Source organism: Hydra viridissima, unplaced genomic scaffold (assembly GCF_058129835.1).
Source record: "Hydra viridissima isolate aposymbiotic clone 2 unplaced genomic scaffold, HvirCarnegie_v1 scaffold_10, whole genome shotgun sequence".
NCBI classification, from domain to species: Eukaryota; Metazoa; Cnidaria; class Hydrozoa; order Anthoathecata; family Hydridae; genus Hydra; species Hydra viridissima.
Window position 1 is genome coordinate 4,067,021 of NW_028324309.1, and position 20,044 is coordinate 4,087,064.

Below are 20,044 nucleotides of genomic sequence, written 5' to 3' on the forward strand. Positions count from 1 at the left end.
TCCTTCATACCTATTGTCTGACGGCTTGTTACTTTTCTTACTACTTTTAAACACATTTATCTTAACTTTCAGATCATTTCAAAATTTATAATAAAAATTGGAAATTTGATTAAACCGGCCATGATTAGCGATTTTATACAACTTTTGATAGAAAGTTGAAAATTAAAACAATTGTCTCTTTTCTGATGAACCCGCAAGATTCGGGGAAATGTAAATAAAAGCCTCAAGGGATTTTGTTCTATTTAGCAGGTTCTTTATTTAACATAATAATTTAGCATTTTTAAAACAACTGTCAGTACACTGCGACAAAATCATTAATATGTACAGTACCTTTGAAAACAATCTCTGTTGTTTATCATGCTAGCTTTTAAGAGTAATTGGATGTGATAACTTTTTGGTATTCAATTCAAGAATCGAATTTCAATAATTTTAGTAGAACCTAAAAGTCTAGAAGGATTTCTCGAAAATACATGTAATCAAGTATACAATCGAATTTTGTTGTATCAAAGGCTCGTTAACTTAATATCATCGAATTATTAATAAAATCTTTATGTTCGAATTTCATGAAATAGAATCGTGAAGAATCGAAATTATTCAAATCTTTATTTAACAAGTTACAGAGTGCGATAAAAATAAAAAAATCACTATATTATTTTTTCAGGATCAAAGTGCTGTGGCATTAGCGAGGAAAGGGTAACATGACGTTAGCGTTGATGATGTTCGTAAAGTTTATTTGGTCACTTAGAACCAAGTTGTTCTAGTGTTTGTTTAATGAGAACGAAAATTACATTTTTCAAAATGTAATCTATTTACATTGCAGTACAAAGTTTAAGATTTATATTTAACAAAAAATTTGACTTTATTAAGTTGAAATATATGAGTCGATCATAGATTTCGATTTTACTGTTACTACGAATGTTTACCAAGTCAAGCAAATCTACCAAACATCAAACTTATTTTTAGTGTGAATAAAACTTAGCTTTCAATTTTTTTTACTGACAATAAGATTGAAATATTATTGCTGCAGCATTAGGAAAGCAATTGAGCAAGTTAGCTGATGATCGCGTAGATTACAACTTTTTTTTTCTTATACAATTTTAATTGTAAATATTGAAAGTTACTATACATCATATAGATGTCGAGTAATTACAAATAATGTATATAAGATGTTACAATACATATTGTAACGTATATTGTTAGATTTCACACGTGAATTATCTTGAGAATGCAAAACTGCAGTATCATTTTGAAAAAATATGTATCAGCAATTCATTTATTACAACTTTATTTGCTAAATGATGCGCATTTAATTTTTAAAACTGCAGGATTTTATAAGTAAAATGTTAATATTGAAATGATTCTTTCAAATCGATTCCTTTACATGTGAGATAACAAACACAAACCAATTTGGTTTCTGTTTGGTTTAACCAAACAGAAACCAAACAGGGTGCAAAGCTAAATTATTGAAGAATTAAACGAAATATGGCTAAACGAATAAGAGACTTATTTCTGCTATTTTTGTCAGGATTCACATTACTTTTTGTAACGATAGTAACCCGCCTACTTTCGGTGTCGCGAACGTGTACGTAAGTCCCTTCCATTTAAATTTTCCTCAGTTTAAGATACGGTTGCATATGAAAAGCATGCATTCAAAAATTATTCCTAAACTGAAAATCTCTTTGGGACCGTCAAAATATATTTGGTTTAAGCTTAAGTTAATTTTGTTAAATATTCATGGATATTCAAAATTCAAAGAAACATCAACCTTGGTTTTTTTTCTCATATTTTCAACATGACTCAATTTAAAATGGTGTTGGTCGCATCTATGACAAAAACAATTACGATACTTTTATTAATAAACAAAAAAAACTTTTATATTCATTTTAGAGTAACCATTTCCACGTTCACTTTCTTTTGTATCTGAAGGAAAAAGTTACAATTATTCAGTAATTATTACCGAATTTACCCCATCCTAAACTAATTACAAAAACAAAAAACTAAATTTGTTTAATAACATTGCTTTCCAATCAAAATTTAAATTTTTTTCAGTCAAAGTTTAAATTTTTTGCCGCATAAAAATGAATCTAGAAACTCTTACCTTTTCTTTGACTTAAAACCAGTGGAGCTTTTCTTTTTTAGATTAGTATTCAAACGCAAAGCCTGCAAACTCTTTTTACTCGTGTCAGTAAGCTCCCGATCGAACGTTTTAGAAGGAACTATTTTCGCATGTTTTGGTCCTAAAAGGGAGAAGATCTTTAGAAAAATTAGGTTTGATATTAAAAAAGTTTTTTTAGTTTCTAAAAATCAAAATTTTTACCACGAGGGCCTTTGGTTTCATGTGAGTTTTCATCGAAAGCTCGAAGGCGCTTCGGTTTTTTATCGCGTTTCATTTGGCGAGCATGAAACATTTGCTCATGAAGAATTTTTTTCTCTTCCTCAGTAAAATTCTAGAAAATATAAATTTTTAAATGAATATTAAAATTAAACTTCATCATATGAGGCCGGTTAGCTCAGTTGGTTAGAGCGTCGTGCTAATAACGCGAATGTCGTGGGTTCGATCCCCATACTGGCCAGTAAAATAACATTTTTACCTTGTTTTTCTTTTGATTGTCTTTTTTCTTCACTAAAATGAATTCAAATTGACGTTATAAAAATATAATTTTCTGAATGTTTTATATCATACTAAAACAAAACTTTTTTTTTAATGATACTTAAAAAAATTTTTTCTTGCAGTGCACAGATGTTTAGAGTAAAAAAAAAACAGCTAAAATTATCAATCAAATACGAACACACTATTACTGGCAATTATAGTTTTTGAACCAATGCACAGTGGGCCAGAATTCACTTTTACTGGACAAAATTCGTAACTAATTTATTATTAGAGCTATATTCACTAAAATTAGTATGAGTACTAATATGATGTCTGGGCTTTTTAAGAAGGTAATATTTTTTTATTTCGTTGCTATGGATACCTTTATTTTGCTTAGCAACAACCTATTTTTGTTATCTGCAGATATTTTATAAGTGTTATATTCACTAAATTTGGCATGAGTTCCAATGAGATCACACTTCTTAAAAAAGTGATAATTTTTTAAATTTAGTTGCTATGGATACTTATATTGCTTAGTTAACGGATACTCTCGTTAGTTACGAAGTGGTAAATTGATATTTGAATATTTTATCGGATTTTTGACCCACCTATATTGTTTTGACCACCTATAATGTTTTAGGAATAATAAAAGCAAAAAATAGTGCAAGAAAACATTGTCAATTTTAAATTGCATCAAATAATTATAAAACAATAATATCGTTTGAACCTTCCCATTAATCATTGTAAGTTCAATAATACAATTCACTTCAATGGAAGATCTGCAAACCTCTAATAAAATCATACCCAAGCTTTCTATCTCACTTTTAATGTGCTGATCTTCTTCAATCACAGATTCCTTGGATTCCATTTTGTATGCAAATCTTATGGGTCTATAATAGGCAGTGGAGGACGACTTTTGATTTCTCCAAATAGGCACCTTTTCGTTGCTGTTGTTAAATCCAGTCAAATCCAATGGTACTAGACAAGTAATAAATAATGATTCTTCACGCTTTAAATCTCTGTTAATGTCGGGTTCTGATAAAACTTGTTTATAAATGCTTTAGCAAGGAGCACCATCAAAACTAGCCTTATACGTTAGTGTCATTGTTTTTATTGCTTTGTCGTTCAATATCAAGTGCCTTAGCACAGGTTCCCTAACTTCACAGATTCTTATCAAAGTATGAATTATTAAATCTTTTAAAGGAACTGAAGCTGAATAGTCTTCCACTGTTATGTTTGCAGGATAATATTTCAATTTTGCATCTCGGACGTCATTGTAAGCGGGGTAAATGTTATATTCTTTCTCTAAGGCTCCGCTTCTAATCAATTGATAGGAAGCTTTTGTCAGACTTGCATCAATTATTAAAGCCAGTGCTTCGTATGCTGAATATCCAGTTGCTTTATCTGTATTTGAAATATTTAAAACGTTCTTGGCAGCAATAATATTAGATTCATCTCTAAATTTTTTATTAGCAGCAAAAAATAATTCATTGAATAAATGAGAATGTATCTTGTTTAATTGAAACTAAACAAATTACACGCCGTTTTTTAGTTTTATTAGAACTATTATCAAATGCAACTGGTTTTCGACCACGTCTACTTGCAGTTGGTTCATTGTCTTTTTTCTGACAATTAAATATTCATTAAGCCAGTTCACAAACTTCTTTTAAAAACTTTTGACAGTATAGTTTGCAGATTTCCACTTTTTTTTATACAAGTAAACAAATCGTTGAACAGCATGTCTAAAATCAACGTCTTTAAAATCAGCAAATTTTGGCTGAATAAATTTCAATATATCTTCAGTAATATTTTGTTTTGAAATACTAAGAAAAATTTTAAAATACTAAGAAAATTATGAATGTCTAAGTTTAATTTAAACCATATCTAAATAATTATTGTAACAAGTATTTTGTATTTAAAAGTTTAATGTTTTAATATATATGCCGCCCGGACTACTTAATACTTGTTAGTAATTAAGTTACTACAAGTGTTAGTAATTAAAATTAAAAGTAATTAAATTACTGTTAGTGTTAGTAATTAAATTACTAACAACTACCGAAAATATGGCGCTGCTATGCAGAGTAAGGTATCCATACTAACCAAAAAAAATAATCTCATAAGAATTGTGAATCTCATTTTAATACATACCCCCAATATTGTGTACTTAGCGCAAGTAAAATACTGTTAAAACAACGTTAATGTAAAAATGAGTTGTTGCTATGCAAAATTTAGTACCATAACAACCAAGTGAAAATATATATAAAATCTGAACGGGGATTTAAGGGGACGAGCAATCAATTAAAACTCGATTGAAGCATCATTTAGCTCAAATAAATATAAGACAGCACATGGCAAATTGTGGTAATTATTAGTTATAGTGCAGCAAAAAATAAATTTCTTAAGAATTTTTTTTTTAATCTATGATTTTCAAAGTATAACTGAGATAACATGCTATGCCAAATTTATTTCACACATTGGTTTTTCTTATCTCTAAATACTCTAGAATAACATGTACTAATTTTTTGTTTCAAAAACGTAGATGTAATTGAAATATAACACAACGTTGATATCGCCGTTAATTACGTATTTAAATTTTTTTTTTTTTTTTTTTTTTTTTTTTTTTTTTTAATTTCAATATTCAAATGCTTAGAGTCCTGGTAACTAAGGGATTTAATATAAATAAGTTATCAATAAATTTCTCCTAATATATATAGATACTAAAATTAAATAAGTTCTCAAGATTAGACAACTAAAATTTTTCCCATTCTGTCCACCTACTGGCCCACTGTGCAATGAGTTCAAATTTAGAAATAAATTTACGCGAGATATTTTACTTGATTTAAGCCTTTAACACGCAACGTGAAACCTTTACCTTTGAAAAATATGAATATTTTGACCCCAAATTCCCTTTATTTCGGTGTATAGCATGGTAACATCTCACTTTTTTAATTTATGTAAATTGGTGACAAAAAATTGTTCTCTCCACTCCACTGTGTACTGTATAGAGTCTGTAATAGTGTAAGAGGTAAGTTAATAGTATGTAGTAAATGGTTTATGCAGTGGATAGTATATAGTGTATGTAGTGAATATAGATTGATGGAAAAAAAAATGTCTGTATTTGAGAATAATTGAGATGACTTTTTTTTTTTGGTACATTGTTATACATCATATATTTAAAAAAAACCTATCAGTTCTGTATGATCAACTAAATATTAATCTTTTAAAAGGTATTGAAAATTTACTAGAAAAATAGTAAAGAAAGAAAATGTTAATTTAATTTTCTACACGGCAAAAATTCAGAAAATTTATTATTTACATGCAAAATGGTTAACGGATCGACAATGCGAAAAAAGGCATTTTGTTGCATGTCTTTAGTTTTTTAACTGCACAAAGCCTTTTGGTCATGTTCTTGCCCAATTTTTGGCATGTTGATACTGGAAAAGCATACCATGCTATTTTTACAACCTTCCACAGACCGTTTTTGTTGTTTTTGCTGCGTCACCTTTCGTAATTTTCCATAAAGTTTCTATAGGATGTAAATCTGGAGATTGTTATGGCCAATATCATTATGTTGGAGATTGTTACATCCAATATCATTATGTTGGAGATTGTTATGACAAATATCATTATGTCCAAAATCATTATGTTGGAACCATTTATTTGCTTTAGAAGCTGTATGCTTTAATTCATTATCCTGTTAAAACGTCTAAAGCGATGTCGTGTAATTTTTAGCTTATAAAAGCATTATTTCTTCAAGTTATGTTGATAAAAGTAACAGCTGTTATAATCTCTAATTAAGTACTTCCCATCCAAATTTCGCTGTTTTTTTAGTGTAACGTAAATTAAATTTATTGTTTGGTTGTTTGCCTAAGAATTGTTTTCCCATCTGACCCAAAAAAACTTAGATTCTTCGGTCCACAAAATCTCATCTCTTATCTGACCACACCTAATATTTATGGAAAAAACTCTTCTAGTATAAAACTTGTAGTTTTTTTAATAAAGGCACATTTCTTGGTGTTTTTTATCAGTAATTTAGCTCTACAAAATTCTATGTGATGCTACATTTAATTTTAAATTGTTTTAATGGCGTTGCATGAGATAAACGGACCCATTTTAGCTTTACGAATAATAAATTTATCTTCTTAACAAATAATCTCTCTTTTTCTATCCTAATTTCAACACTTTATTACAGTTTAAAAGTGTTCTGAACCATTTACAGAGCGCCCTACTTGTCTTGAAATCTCTCAATAGGACTTTCCCTTGTTTTTGAGTTGCTGATTTTCTAAGAATTCAGCCGAGATGAAATTTGAAAAATTTTGAAAAGTTGTTTTAGCCTCGGAACGATTTCTGAGGCATTTGTGCAGTGCAAGCATCCTTTAGGCTTGTAAAATTATGTAAAAAAAAAAAACAAACAAAAAAACAATGGAGCAGAATGCTAACTTAAAAGTGAAAGAAAAGGTCTTTTTATTTTTTCTTGTAGAACATGACCGAAAAAAAATAAAACAATATAACCTGACAAGTTATTAAATTGAAAAGGCTATGAAAATTCACTTACAGGCAGCTGATTGTTTCGCTGGTTTAATAAAGGTTCTTGCAGGTCGACTCATTATCTCATCATGATGTATGATAAGATTATTTGCTTTATTCACTTCCATTTCTGCAACACGCAGCTTCATATAAAACAGAAATAATTTTAAAACCATCAGTCAAAGATATGAAATAGCACATTAGCTAACAAAATTAAAATATAAACGAAAAGCAAGAGAAGATGAAGCTAATCATATAGAAATAGAGAACTAAGAAGTTGAAGAAACACTGCAAAATAATAAGGAATTTTAATCCACTGCAACCAACTTTATTCTTTAAGAAACCAACAAAAATTACTTCTTGATCATATTTACAAACCATTAATTGTTAACTTTAAAATCTTACTTGCTTTGCAGATTCTTCCTCTTTAAGGATATCTTTGATATCTTTTTCAAAACTTTCAAGTTTGTTTTTGTATTTTTCCACTATCTCTAAAAGATATCTGGTAAAGAGTAAAAACTAATCAGATTTTTTAACAAAAAACTTAAAATCAGTTTAGTTTGTATATAAATGTTTTATTTCTCATAACACTTTTTAACCAGGGTTATTTTAGAAAAAATGACCTAAACTATTATTCAACCTATCACGCCACATATCTTCCCTATAGATAGCTGATGATTAATTAAATGAAGTTGTACCTAGATCACTTATTGTAGTATCTAAATATGATTTTATCACAGTAATTATTAAATTACAAATTTAAAAATGATATTAAGATTATAAATCATACCAGTATTATCATTATTTTAACTATAAGATAATATTACACCTGTTGGGATGATTCTGTTTTTTACAGGTATCTTTGCATTTTTAACAACCTCTTTTAACATTTTACGCTCTTTCTCACCCACTAGAGTAATTGATCTATACAAATATAAATTGTAAAAAAAAAATGTAAATAAGGAAATGATCAATTATGGATTGTAAAAGTTACTTAATAAAGATAATGTAATAAAAAAAACAGCTCACCTTCCTGCTTTGCCAGCTCGTGCTGTTCTTCCAACTCTATGGATATAACTTTTTATTGTGGTTGGCATATTGAAAGATATCACCTAAGTTATTGAATATAAGTCAATTAAATTGTTTATTAAAGATGTATCAGGATTCAAATAACAGGTTTGTGTTTTGTAAAGTTCTATTTTAATCAAAAAAAAAAAAAAAAAAAAAAAAGGTGACTTACAGTTTTAACTCCAGCAATATCTAAACCACGAGCAGCTAAATCTGTAGCAACAAGAATATCAACATCATTGTTTTTGAACTTTTCCAATGCTTCAAGACGCTACATAAAAAAAGAACTTAAACTAACGAAGTATTTCTTGTTTTTAAAAAAATGATAGAAAACAATAAGTCAAAATCTTACTTGTAGCTGGGTAAGATTCCCATGAAGCTCTGCTGCTTTTAACCCAAACAAACCAAATATGATTCTAAGTTTATGAGCAAGCACTTTAGTTTGAAGAAAAACCAGGGTTTGCTTATTAAAAGAACGACAGCACAAAGCTAAAAATCATGATAAACAAACCAATTAAAGAATTTAATAAAAATCTAGCATCAATCTAGAATGAATATGGAGTGAATATGGAATGAAGCTAGTGTGAATCTAGTATGAATCTAGTATGAATCTATTATGAATCTATTATGAATCTATTATGAATCTATTATGAATCTAGCATAGATATAGCATGAATCTAGTATAAATCTAGAAAGAACCTAACATGACTCTAGATAAAAAAACAAATTTTAAATGTAAATAAAAATGGACTAAAAAAGAAACCAAAATAAAACTTGTTTATAATACCATTATTACCTACAACAACTGCTAACCTATCAGCTTCTCTAATAGATCGTATTCTGACAAACTCTTGGTGTAAACTTGAAGCAACATCAGTATTTTGGTCAACAAACAACTTCACTGGATTATTTAACGACAATGACATCAAAGTCTTTACCTAATATTTTATAAAAAGACTCTTATTACTTACTCATTAGTACAAAAGAAAATAATTCATACATTTTTATCATCATCATTTACACCCTTATGGTTTTTTAAATGATAAGTTTCATAATTTACCTCATCTGTCATAGTTGCAGAGAACAACATTGTTTGCCTTCCCCGTGGACACAAACGTATAATTTCCTTCATTTGATCTTGAAAATGCTCCTCTAACATTCTATAGAGTCAAGACAACAAAATAAAAAATAGCTGAGAACTAAATATATTTTATACAACCAAATATTGCAGATACTTTTTTTATAATAGCTGTATTTTTAAAAAGAAATAAATCATATGGAAATAACATTTTTCTTTTAAAAAGAATAGAAAAGACACAATAACAATAAGATTAAGACCTGTCCGCTTCATCTAAAACAAGTATTTCAATAGTTTGAAGATTAAATGATGGAGTATTGTGTAAGTGGTCAATCAAACGACCTGGGGTGGCAATAACAATATCAGGGTTTTTACGAAGAATAGCCTCTTGTGTTTTGGAATCAAGTCCACCTTATAATAAGAACAAAATTTTTGATACATACATTACATACATACATCCATACATTTACATAATACATTTACATACTTACATACATATACATAAATATATACATATAGATACATACATACATATACATACATACATACCTACATACATATACATACATACATACATACATACATACATACATACATACATACATACATACATACATACATACATACATACATACATACATACATACATACATACATACATACATACATACATACATACATACATACATACATTTTGTAATTATTTTGTCTGTTCTAAAAGAAAAATCTAAAAGAAAAACCTGTTGCAAGACCAAGTTGAATGTTAGAATACTTTGCTAAGGATTCACTAACAGAATAGACCTACACATAAAATTAAACTGAATTTTTTTTAACTATTAAAAAGAAAATATAAAGAATATGACTAATATCTTAACAACAAACTTACTTGAACTGCTAATTCTCTTGTAGGAACAAGAACAAGAACACGAACAACTGCAGTTTGCTTTGGCTTAAACAACAAACGTTCCAGAATCGGTAACATAAACGCAGCAGTTTTTCCTGAATAATATTGATGAAATATAAACATGGATTTATAAATAACGCTGCTAAGGAATGTTTCTTTATATTACAGTTATACATTTCAATGCAAAACATTATTTGTTTTAATTAAATTAGATTGTATAGGTCAATCCTGTTTTTCAACATTAAAAACTTGGTTTGAAGATATATCTAAATGTGTCTATTAAATACTTAGCATTTAATGAAATTTAGAGATATATTTCTTTTAAACTTTTTGCACCTTAATTTAGCATTTTTTTATTGAAGAATTTAACACAAATCAGTAAGCAAAAAAAGCAAATCATTTCTTTTGAATACGTTTCCAGATCATAAGTTAAGGGTGTAATTGTAGAATCACAGACCATTTTAATTGGTCATTAAAAATCCTTTGATTGGAAATAAATTAATACAAATTTTAAAAAAGTATAAAATTTGTTGAATAAAAAAAATAGACAATCTGACAAAGATAGTTAGCACAAACCTGAGCCAGTGGTCGCACAAGCACAAACATCTTTTCCAAGTAGAGCTACTGGAATAGTTGAAGACTGAATTTTAGTTGGGTGATCAAAACCAAGCTCATTGATTGCCTTTAAAAAAGACAAAAAAATTAAATTATAAAATAATAAATACTTGTTGAAAATTGCAACTTTTTTATTAACATAAAAATATGTAGTATAAAAGAGTTTAAACATGTATATATCTTATGTTGTAAAATATATTGTATACTATATGTATTGTACATAAATTATTTAAAATAACAAACAAATACCTTTCAGCACATTGTATAAGCAGTTTGCAACAACAACAAAAAAAAAGCAATTCAGCTCCAAAAAAGTCCCCCTTTTCTTCTATTACCATTCTACTTTAAAACTATTCTTGTACACAATGACTTTATTTAGCAATGAAAGGTTTTTGAATGTGAAAATAATCCTAAGTTTTTTAAAAGTATAATTTTTTTTTTTTTTTTGTTAATGGATAAGACACACTAACGATTTCCTTCAATACTTTATACTTCCAAAATACTCACATAACAAAAACACAATGTTTTTATTACATAAACACTAGTGACTCTTGAAACTAATACTAGACATCTTTCATATATATAAAACTAAATAAATTTAAAAAAAACATTTTTTTGATTTAAAATAAAAGTTTCACTTTTTGTTAAGTGTTATAGATTTTTATAACACTAGCTATAAGTATAACATCTATATGATTTTTAGAGCATTTAAACATTTAAATTGTTACAAAACTCATAAAAAATCATGTTTTAAAGATATGAATAATCTTTTTACAATTTAAAAAGTATATACAGGATTCAACAGCAACTGAAACAAAAGTCAATCAGGGGTAATTATACTTACTTTACAACTCAACATTAAAATTACGAATTCTATTTAAATACAGTAAAAGTATTTTTCATAAGGTTCTTGTTAAAAAAAAATTAGTCAAAACATTAAACATTGTATCTATGTCAAGATTATTGTTAAAAATCATTTATTTACAATAACCATTATGAGAAATATATATATATATATATATATATATATATATATATATATATATATATATATATATATATATATATATATATATATATATATATATATATATATATATTTGTGTGTGTGTGTTAGGGTGGGGCATAAAACACCAAAGTCAATAAAAAAATACCATAATAATTTTTCTGGTTCCTTTTGATATGTGTATTAAAAAAATGTCGTTTTTTTTTTATGGGTACCCCTATGGTCGGTCCCAGCAGTCCGAAAATTACAAAACTTATATTTTTTGTAAATAAGAGGGGCAGGGTCACTTACAAATATTTTAAAGATATCTTAAGGGTTATTTTTGTAGCCTGATATATCTATTTTTAGATTCTGTTTTGTTTTAATGCAAAAGATGATGGAAATGGTCAGCCCTACCCATTTAAATACATGATGTTTATACTTGGGAGGTAGGGGGGCGTATATATATTTTTTCCTATGCATTTTGAATAAAAAATATTTTTATATTGCATTTATTTTTTAAAGAAAAATTATTTTAAAGTTTTCAACCAAGATTTTTTTTCTGTTGTCTGAAATTTTAGTCGATGATCTGCAACAACTAATAAATATTCTGAATTCAGTTTTTAACCAGCGGAAGCCATACTGAAATCACTTAAAAAGCACAATTGGTATTTAAATGAAAGATTTGTGGTTATGTGTCTTGCTGATAAATGTTTACCTGTAGATTAGCTACAAAAATTAACTCTTAAATTAGCTCAAACAGCAAAGCCCACCAGTTATAAGATGGGGAAACTGAATTCTAAAATTTTTACTGAGAATGAAAAAAAAAAAAACAAAAAATATTGAAGATTTTATTGGTCCTAAAAGCTTGTTTTTATTTGATTTATTAAAAATGACATTACGTGAGACAAAATGGCTTAAAATCAGTTCCTCAAACTGGGAAAAACTTTTGGGTTTCACTGGTCTTCTAGTTGTAAATGATAGTGCAGAACGTGCTAATAAACTTGGTCAAGACTTCATTGAAACTTTCAGAAACAAAGAAGATAGCCAAACTAATTTATTAGTTGTTGCAGATCATCAACTAAAATTTCATACAACAGAAAAAAAATCTTGGTTGAAAATTTTAAAATAATTTTTCTTTAAAAAATAAGTGCAAATTTAAAAACATTTTTTATTTAAAATACATAGGAAAAAATATATACGCTCCCCCTACCTCCCAAGTATAAACATCATGTATTTAAATGGGTAGGGCTGACCATTTCCATCATCTTTTGCATTAAAACAAAACAGAATCTAAAAATAGATATATCAGGCTACAAAAATAACCCTTAAGATATCTTTAAAATATTTGTAAGTGACCCTGCCCCTCTTATTTACAAAAAATATAAATTTGGCAATTTTCGGACTGCTGGGACCGACCATAGGGGTACCCATAAAAAAAAAAACTACATTTTTTTAATACACATATCAAAAGGAACCAGAAAAATTATTATGGTATTTTTCTATTGACTTTGGTGTTTTATGCCCCACCCTAATATATATACATTTATATTACTATGTTCTTTTTACTACACTTCAAGTTAAATACAAATTTTAGTTATTTCATCACCTAACTACCAAATGCATTTTTCATTTAGTTTTAAATTTTTCATTGAGAAGTCATTCAATCATAAAGATATATAAACAAGGCTGTTTTTAATTTTTCATAAATGAAAATTCACTGAGAAATTACGCACCTTCAGTAAAGGTCTGGAAAGGTTCATTTGAATGAACTCACGATGCACTTGAGGAGGAGCATGAGTAAAAAAACTGCTATCATCACCACCATTAACCTAAAAATAAAAACTCGTAAAAATTTATAACTCAAAAAAAAACTTAATAAAAAAATTTCCTTCTATTTATCAATATAAACAAAATCACTTTTAAGTTTTACCTCACTTTCTACATCACTCTGATCACTAGCTTCAATATCTTCACTATCATCATCTTGCTCTTTATGTTGTTCTTCTATTTCTTCTTCATTGTTAATCTGGCTACCATTCTCTTCTTTCTCTGTAACTTTTGCAGATTTACCATCCTTCTTTTTCTGTTTTAAAAAATTAATTAAGAAATGTATATATACATAAATTAAAATTTCTTTTTTTTTTTTTACTAAAACACTTTTCTGGCAGTTATTAGCTTGCAGAAGTCTCTCTATCTGGATGGAATAATTAATGCTATAAAGTATTTTTTATGGAAACTAATTTTTTTTATCAAAAAAAACTTTTGTTGAAATGAATAATAATTTAACACTATTTTCCCTTGTATATTTAATGTGACAAATAGACAATGCTTTCAGAAGGTGGAACACCATACTATCAGTAATAGATGGCACTGTAAATCTGTTATGATGGGTAAAAATAAAGAGCTTCAGTGAGTTGATATAGGAAAGATTAGTCGAATACTCACTGTTGTAAAATATAAAACTTTTTGAAACCATATCAAAACATATTCACTTTTAGGATTTTTAAAAAAAAACCAAAACCCTTTTATGTTTATTACGCAGTTTGTTGATCTAACAAATAATAATGATAATAGTTACCTTTTCTTAAGCATAACTTTTTTGAGATATGACAGACCTTTCTAATTGGTTAAGTGGAAGGTGCAACCTGATTTTAAATGTTATGCACTTCTACTTTAATAGTCCAATCAAAGTCCTCAACTAAATTCACATGAATTTTATAATAAATGATACATATAAAAAATATAATAAATTTGATTCTCTATGGTTAGAAAGATCATGCATCCAGACCCTGACTCTAATATAATGTTCAGAAGCCAAAGTGTTATAACTAGAGATTTTTAAATAATTGAAATAGAGGCATTAAATGTTCATAACAAACTCTGATTTTTTAACAAATGTCTGTAACTCATGGACTATATCCTCAGCTCAGAATCTTTCTGTAACTTTAATTGTGCAGTATGTAGAGCCTTTAACTAAGTGTATTTCAGGTGAACTTCAAAGATCAACTGTGATTGTATTGACATCAGAAAGTTAAAGAGGATTAATACAAGGATTTTATAAAAGGAGGAAAGTTGAACAGGAGTTCAATAATCCTTTTTCTTAGTATTCTCATTTTCTTTACTTTTCCCTTTTCAGTATTCTTCCCTAACTCTTAGTACTTTTTATAGTCTTCTCTCATACAGGGTTCTTGATTTAGCTTCCTTGAAAGGACAAACCAATTTCATTTACAAAAGTAGCATGGATGTGTAAGAATTCAAAACAGTTTAATATCTGCCACTTCATTAAATTTGATTTCAGATGAGCCAAACTTACTAAATAATATTTTAAAATAATAGAATTCTTAAACATCAATGTCAGCTGCATTAAATTAAGAAAAACCAATAATAAATTATTTAAAATAAGAAATAAATAATAACAACAGCTATAAGAAAGTTTAACATTATGACTGTCAAAAGTTTATGTTTTTCAACTGTTTTGTATTAATTTAAAATAACATAAAATAGTTTCTAATCTTTGAAAGATTCTCTTCCTGTGCCTAGCTTGTTTTATTTTGTTCTTCATAGGGATTGGAGTTCTTAGATGCTTGTGAGGATTGTACACCTCATATCAAAACATTCAACTTTCAGTTAATTTTTATAACTTCTCATTATGTTATTGGTATAATTTATATATGTTATTTTGATAAACTGTTTAATGAAAAATTAATGCTAGCTAGAATGATAGATAAATGCCAACTTCATAATTTTTTTTTTTTTTTTTTTCTAATTAAATGGATAATTCAGCCAACATCTAAGAAATTACTTTAACACTTTCTTTCTATAACTGATTACATTAATTAGTTCTATTATAATTTTAAAAATAGCAAAACTCTAGATTTTAATACCTTACGCTGTTGAACCTTTTTTTTTATTTGCTCTTCAATAACTTCTGATGAATCCTTACTCACAAAAAAAGAAAATAGAAAAGTTTTTTATTACAAGTAGACTTTCTGACGTATAACAAAAAAAAAATTAAGAACTTGCATTTTTTATTCATATTTAAATGATAAAACATATTGTTCAATTGTTAATTAACAAATAATAAAGATGAAAGTCTTTTTTATCAAGCTGATGGGAATAATTAAACAAACATTATTTAATTGCTGATTGAATTTTAATACACTTACCTGCCCTTTAGCACTTGTTTTAATGTTTTTATTTATTTTCCATGGTTGCTGCAATGCACCATTATCAAAATCAAATTTGAAATCAGTAGCAAAATCTTCTTTCAAACTAATTTTCTTCTTTCCCTTTGTAAAAAAAAAGTAGAAGTGTTTCTGTTATTTATTAAAATTTTAGGGGATTTTTTTATATTATCTATTTTTTTCTTTAAATATATTAGTGTATCGGTTATTAGGTAGACTTTTTAATAATGTAAATATATAAAAATATTATATTTAAAATATAAAATATAGAGCACCTAGATTCAAGAAAAAGTTTTTCCGCACTTTCTTACCATTTGAAAAATTATTATAATAAGTTATCATCTGTTATTTAAAGTAAGTTTACCAATCTTCAGGTTTTGAGCTTTAATAATCTGTTTAGTTTTTTTTTTTTTTTTTTTTTCGAAACTAAAATGGCTTAAGAGTCAAATAATGACAGAATATCTCCAAGGAAGATGTTTTTTAAGTTTTTATCATGAAATAAACAAACTTAAACTTGAAAAACAAGATATAGAGAACAGAAAAAATTGAGAACAATTTGAGTGATGAAAGGGGAAATGTAATTTAATGATTGATAAATGTTTGTTGAAAAATTTTTACATAAGCAAAAAAAGATCAAGAACTTGATGAGCAAAACTTTGTAGAAATTTCCTCCCTAAAAGTCATTAATTTACATTTTATAAAAAGGCATAGGTTTTAAATAAAATAGGGTGATTGGCTCTAAACCTTAGTGTTCCATGATTCAGGAAGCTATTATCTGTTTGGTAATTTCTTCTATTGAAAAGCAAGGGAAAAAAATTGAAGAATACTTTCAAACAAAATAGAGGCACTCATCAAAATCAAAGTCTTAAAAAAATTTAAAAGTCAATGTCCAAACATGATCAAACAATATGCCTGTCATTACAACAACAAAAAAAAGAAAGACAAGAAAATACACATCCAAAAATTTTTCTTCTGACAAATCTAACTGAAATAACACATTTATACATGTTAATAATGTATTAAAGATGACTTGAGCTATGAAAGTGAATTGTTTGTTGATTTTAATAACAACCTATTATCAAACGCACAGACAAATTTAATAGTAAAAGAATGTCTAGAAAACAACTTGGGTGCTAATAGGGTTCAAAATTCAAATCCTAATTTTTCTAATTTTAAGTTAATTTTCTGAACTTGTAAATGAAGATATAAAGATAAAGCTCATTCACACTTTACAATTTGCAATATGAAATTTAATTATTAGTGAATAAAACTAAACTTCTTTGACACATCAAACTTAGAATATTATAAAAGGAATGTTTATGGAAAAAATGGGAGAAGTTTGAGACATTCTTATGAAAATGCTGCTGGATTTTCAAAATTTATGGTAATTGGGAAGAAATTTTTTTTTTCTGCAAAATATTTATAGTGATTCTCAACATCAGAATCTTGTTAGTGTCTGTAGATTAGAAAAAGCAAAGTAGTAGATTCTTGGAAAAATATAGTTAAAAAAGAGGGTTTTTTTAAATAAAAGTGAAATTTCATCAAGTGAATTATATCCAGTGATTGCAATTTTATCCTCACTGATTGCAAATGAGTCAATGCAATTGCATGCAAGGATTAGTTTGTTATCAGAAACATTACCTTAAAATTAAATGTCTGTCTGGACAAAGAATCTCACAACTATCCCTACAAGTCAAGCGTTGTGTTTTCAGCTGTAAAAATATGATTAGCCTTTGAAATAAAGTGAAAGAGACATTTGGATGCATCAATCTTACTTTACAGAGTGAATCATGAGAAAAGTGAAGATAATGAAATCATAGAGTATTTTAATTTTTCTGTTACAATTAAATAAACTAGTGTAAATTTAAAAGTAAGTACATTTACATTACAAAATTTGATGGAACTTGGAGCAGAGATCCACAACTAGAAAAATATGCTCAGAGCAGAGTTTATTTTAAAGATCTGCTCTACAATTCTGCCTACTTGAACTTAATCAAACTAAATTTTAAATGCTATAAAAAAAATTTTTTTTTTTGAGATTAAAGAGAAACTTTATTCAATGTAATTGTATTGTTTTAATGCATTATAAAAACGTACTTTAATTTGTTTAAACTTAACTCAATCAAGAACTGCATATACTTTTTAACTTAAATTAGTTTAAACATCATAATTATGACTGTCTTAGAATAAAAATATATGGATAGCGATGTTTAAATTTTACATGATGCAGTTTTTGAATGGGTATGCATCATGATATCGGTATTATCGTCAATTTTATCAAAACATTTATTATTGATTAAGTTCCAGAAAATTAGAATAAGTTCAATTAAGAAATTTTTATTGACTTGTTCAAACAGTAAACCTTTTTCGAAGATTTTAAATTTTCTTCTTCGTCATCACTTTCGTCAAGCTCAAAACCTTTTATTTCCTCATCATCTGATTCTAAGGTTTTCACTGATAGAAAATGTGCCATTTCAAATTAAATCTTATAGCTCGTGGTTTTGTTTTGTTCCGCTTTAGTTTATTCTGCAAAATACTATACACATATTTCGAATCGCAGGAATGATCACCACAAAAACAGCGCACTGTTTTTGTGGTGTAACAAATTAAATGGCTTGAATACGCTGCAGCGTATTCAAGCCATTTAATTTGTTATTTATTAAAATACAACTAATGTAAATTAAAAAGTCTAAAAAAATAGTTATAAAAGTTTTAAAAAATGTTTTAAAAAAAGACTAAAAGTAAATAAACCGAAAGTCATGTTGTATTTTTAAAGAAGATGCAACTCTCAAATTTTAAATGCTGACATTTTTTTTAGTGATCTCAACAAAATAACTTTTCATTTTCTTTTAGCATAAGCTTTTTAATTTTGCAATTAGACATGACCTTCTTTTGTAATTCATGGATCTTTGAAAAATTAGTAAATGCTAACGCAAAATTTAAAATTTTAAGTTTAAGTTTCTATTTAATAATTTTTCAATTAACAATAACAATAAGTGTCTAGAAGCCTCACAAAATGCTAGCTTGGGTGGGGAATAAAATGAATGTTATAGTTAGTGACTCTTTGAAAGGAGAAATTTGAATTTTCAATGAATGAGACATTGAATTTGAAAGAACTCAAAGAAGAAGGAAAAGAATAGATGGCAAAAGATTGACGGATTTTTTATTTTTTGTATGACTACATAAATGTTGCTATATAGTTTTTCATGATGGAGAAACTGATACTGATTCCAGGAACGAATGTCCTAAATCAATCCATTTCAATGCAAACAAACTTTAATCAGTGAAGTTATATATATAAAGCTTTAGGAAAAAATGCATTGAAAGAAAGTTAAACCTCCAACAGAGTTAATTTAATATAATATTGATAAGGCCTGATTTGTGAATAAACAAGCTCTTCATTCAAATTTCAAGCCACATTTCGAAGCATTGGAAAGATATTGAGAAACATTTGGAAAACATCTTTTACATCCAGACTATTCAAAGCAGCTTCTAAAGAATAAATTCTCTAGCAATAATTGTTCTGAGGAATGTACAAAATCTTGAGACTTGCAATGACTTAAGCCAAGCAGCATGGCATATGTTTTTTTGTCAGAATTTATTGACATTATCAGACCCTCACCAGCAATCTTAGTCTATCAGCTGTCAAAAAAAAAATTAAGTAAATCTTTACTTTTATTATTATATAGCAATAATGAAAAATAATAATTTTTATTTAATAGATGAAAAAAAAATTAATTTTTGTTTATTTTACTTTGTATTAATATCTTCAACAAATTCTAGCGAAACCAGTTTGTTAAGCATAAAAGACATTAACCTGTTTCATAATATTGGGAGAATAAAAGTTGTGAATGTAAAGGTTTGACCACAAATACTTGCTGCATAAGCTTTGGCCTTCACTATTTTGTATTTGTTTAGCATAAAATCCCACGAACTTTTATCGAGTTTGATTAAAATAAGCATTTTTAATCAATCAAACTAAAAGCAAACCCTGGGTTTGATAGTAACAACAGCAGTCAACAATATCAATAATGGTCCCTTTGTAAAAGTAAATTTCTTGATCTTTTGTAAACAATAAAATATTTTCCCT

The 20,044-nt window shown here is 27.3% G+C and overlaps 1 protein-coding gene and 1 non-coding gene across 2 annotated transcripts; one reads left to right on the plus strand and one right to left on the minus strand.

Annotated features, from left to right (window-relative positions):
• Positions 1-1,766: 1,766 nt before the first annotated feature.
• Positions 1,767-18,494, minus strand: LOC145193073 (putative ATP-dependent RNA helicase DDX27). The gene is made up of 21 exons (XM_090065568.1): positions 18,317-18,494; positions 15,937-16,059; positions 15,655-15,708; positions 13,701-13,853; positions 13,504-13,599; positions 10,744-10,849; positions 10,150-10,262; positions 10,004-10,064; positions 9,524-9,674; positions 9,246-9,345; positions 8,982-9,123; positions 8,538-8,674; positions 8,358-8,456; positions 8,147-8,229; positions 7,947-8,041; positions 7,523-7,608; positions 7,146-7,260; positions 2,592-2,623; positions 2,318-2,447; positions 2,099-2,237; positions 1,767-1,920 (listed from the first exon to the last, which is right to left on the minus strand). The coding sequence occupies exons 1-21, from the start codon at positions 18,425-18,427 to the stop codon at positions 1,905-1,907; spliced, it is 2,142 nt and encodes a 713-aa protein (XP_089921694.1). The 5' UTR covers positions 18,428-18,494; the 3' UTR covers positions 1,767-1,904.
• Trnai-aau (transfer RNA isoleucine (anticodon AAU)) lies at positions 2,500-2,573 on the plus strand. The gene has a single exon. It is a non-coding gene; the product is annotated as a tRNA-Ile (tRNA).
• Positions 18,495-20,044: the final 1,550 nt, after the last annotated feature.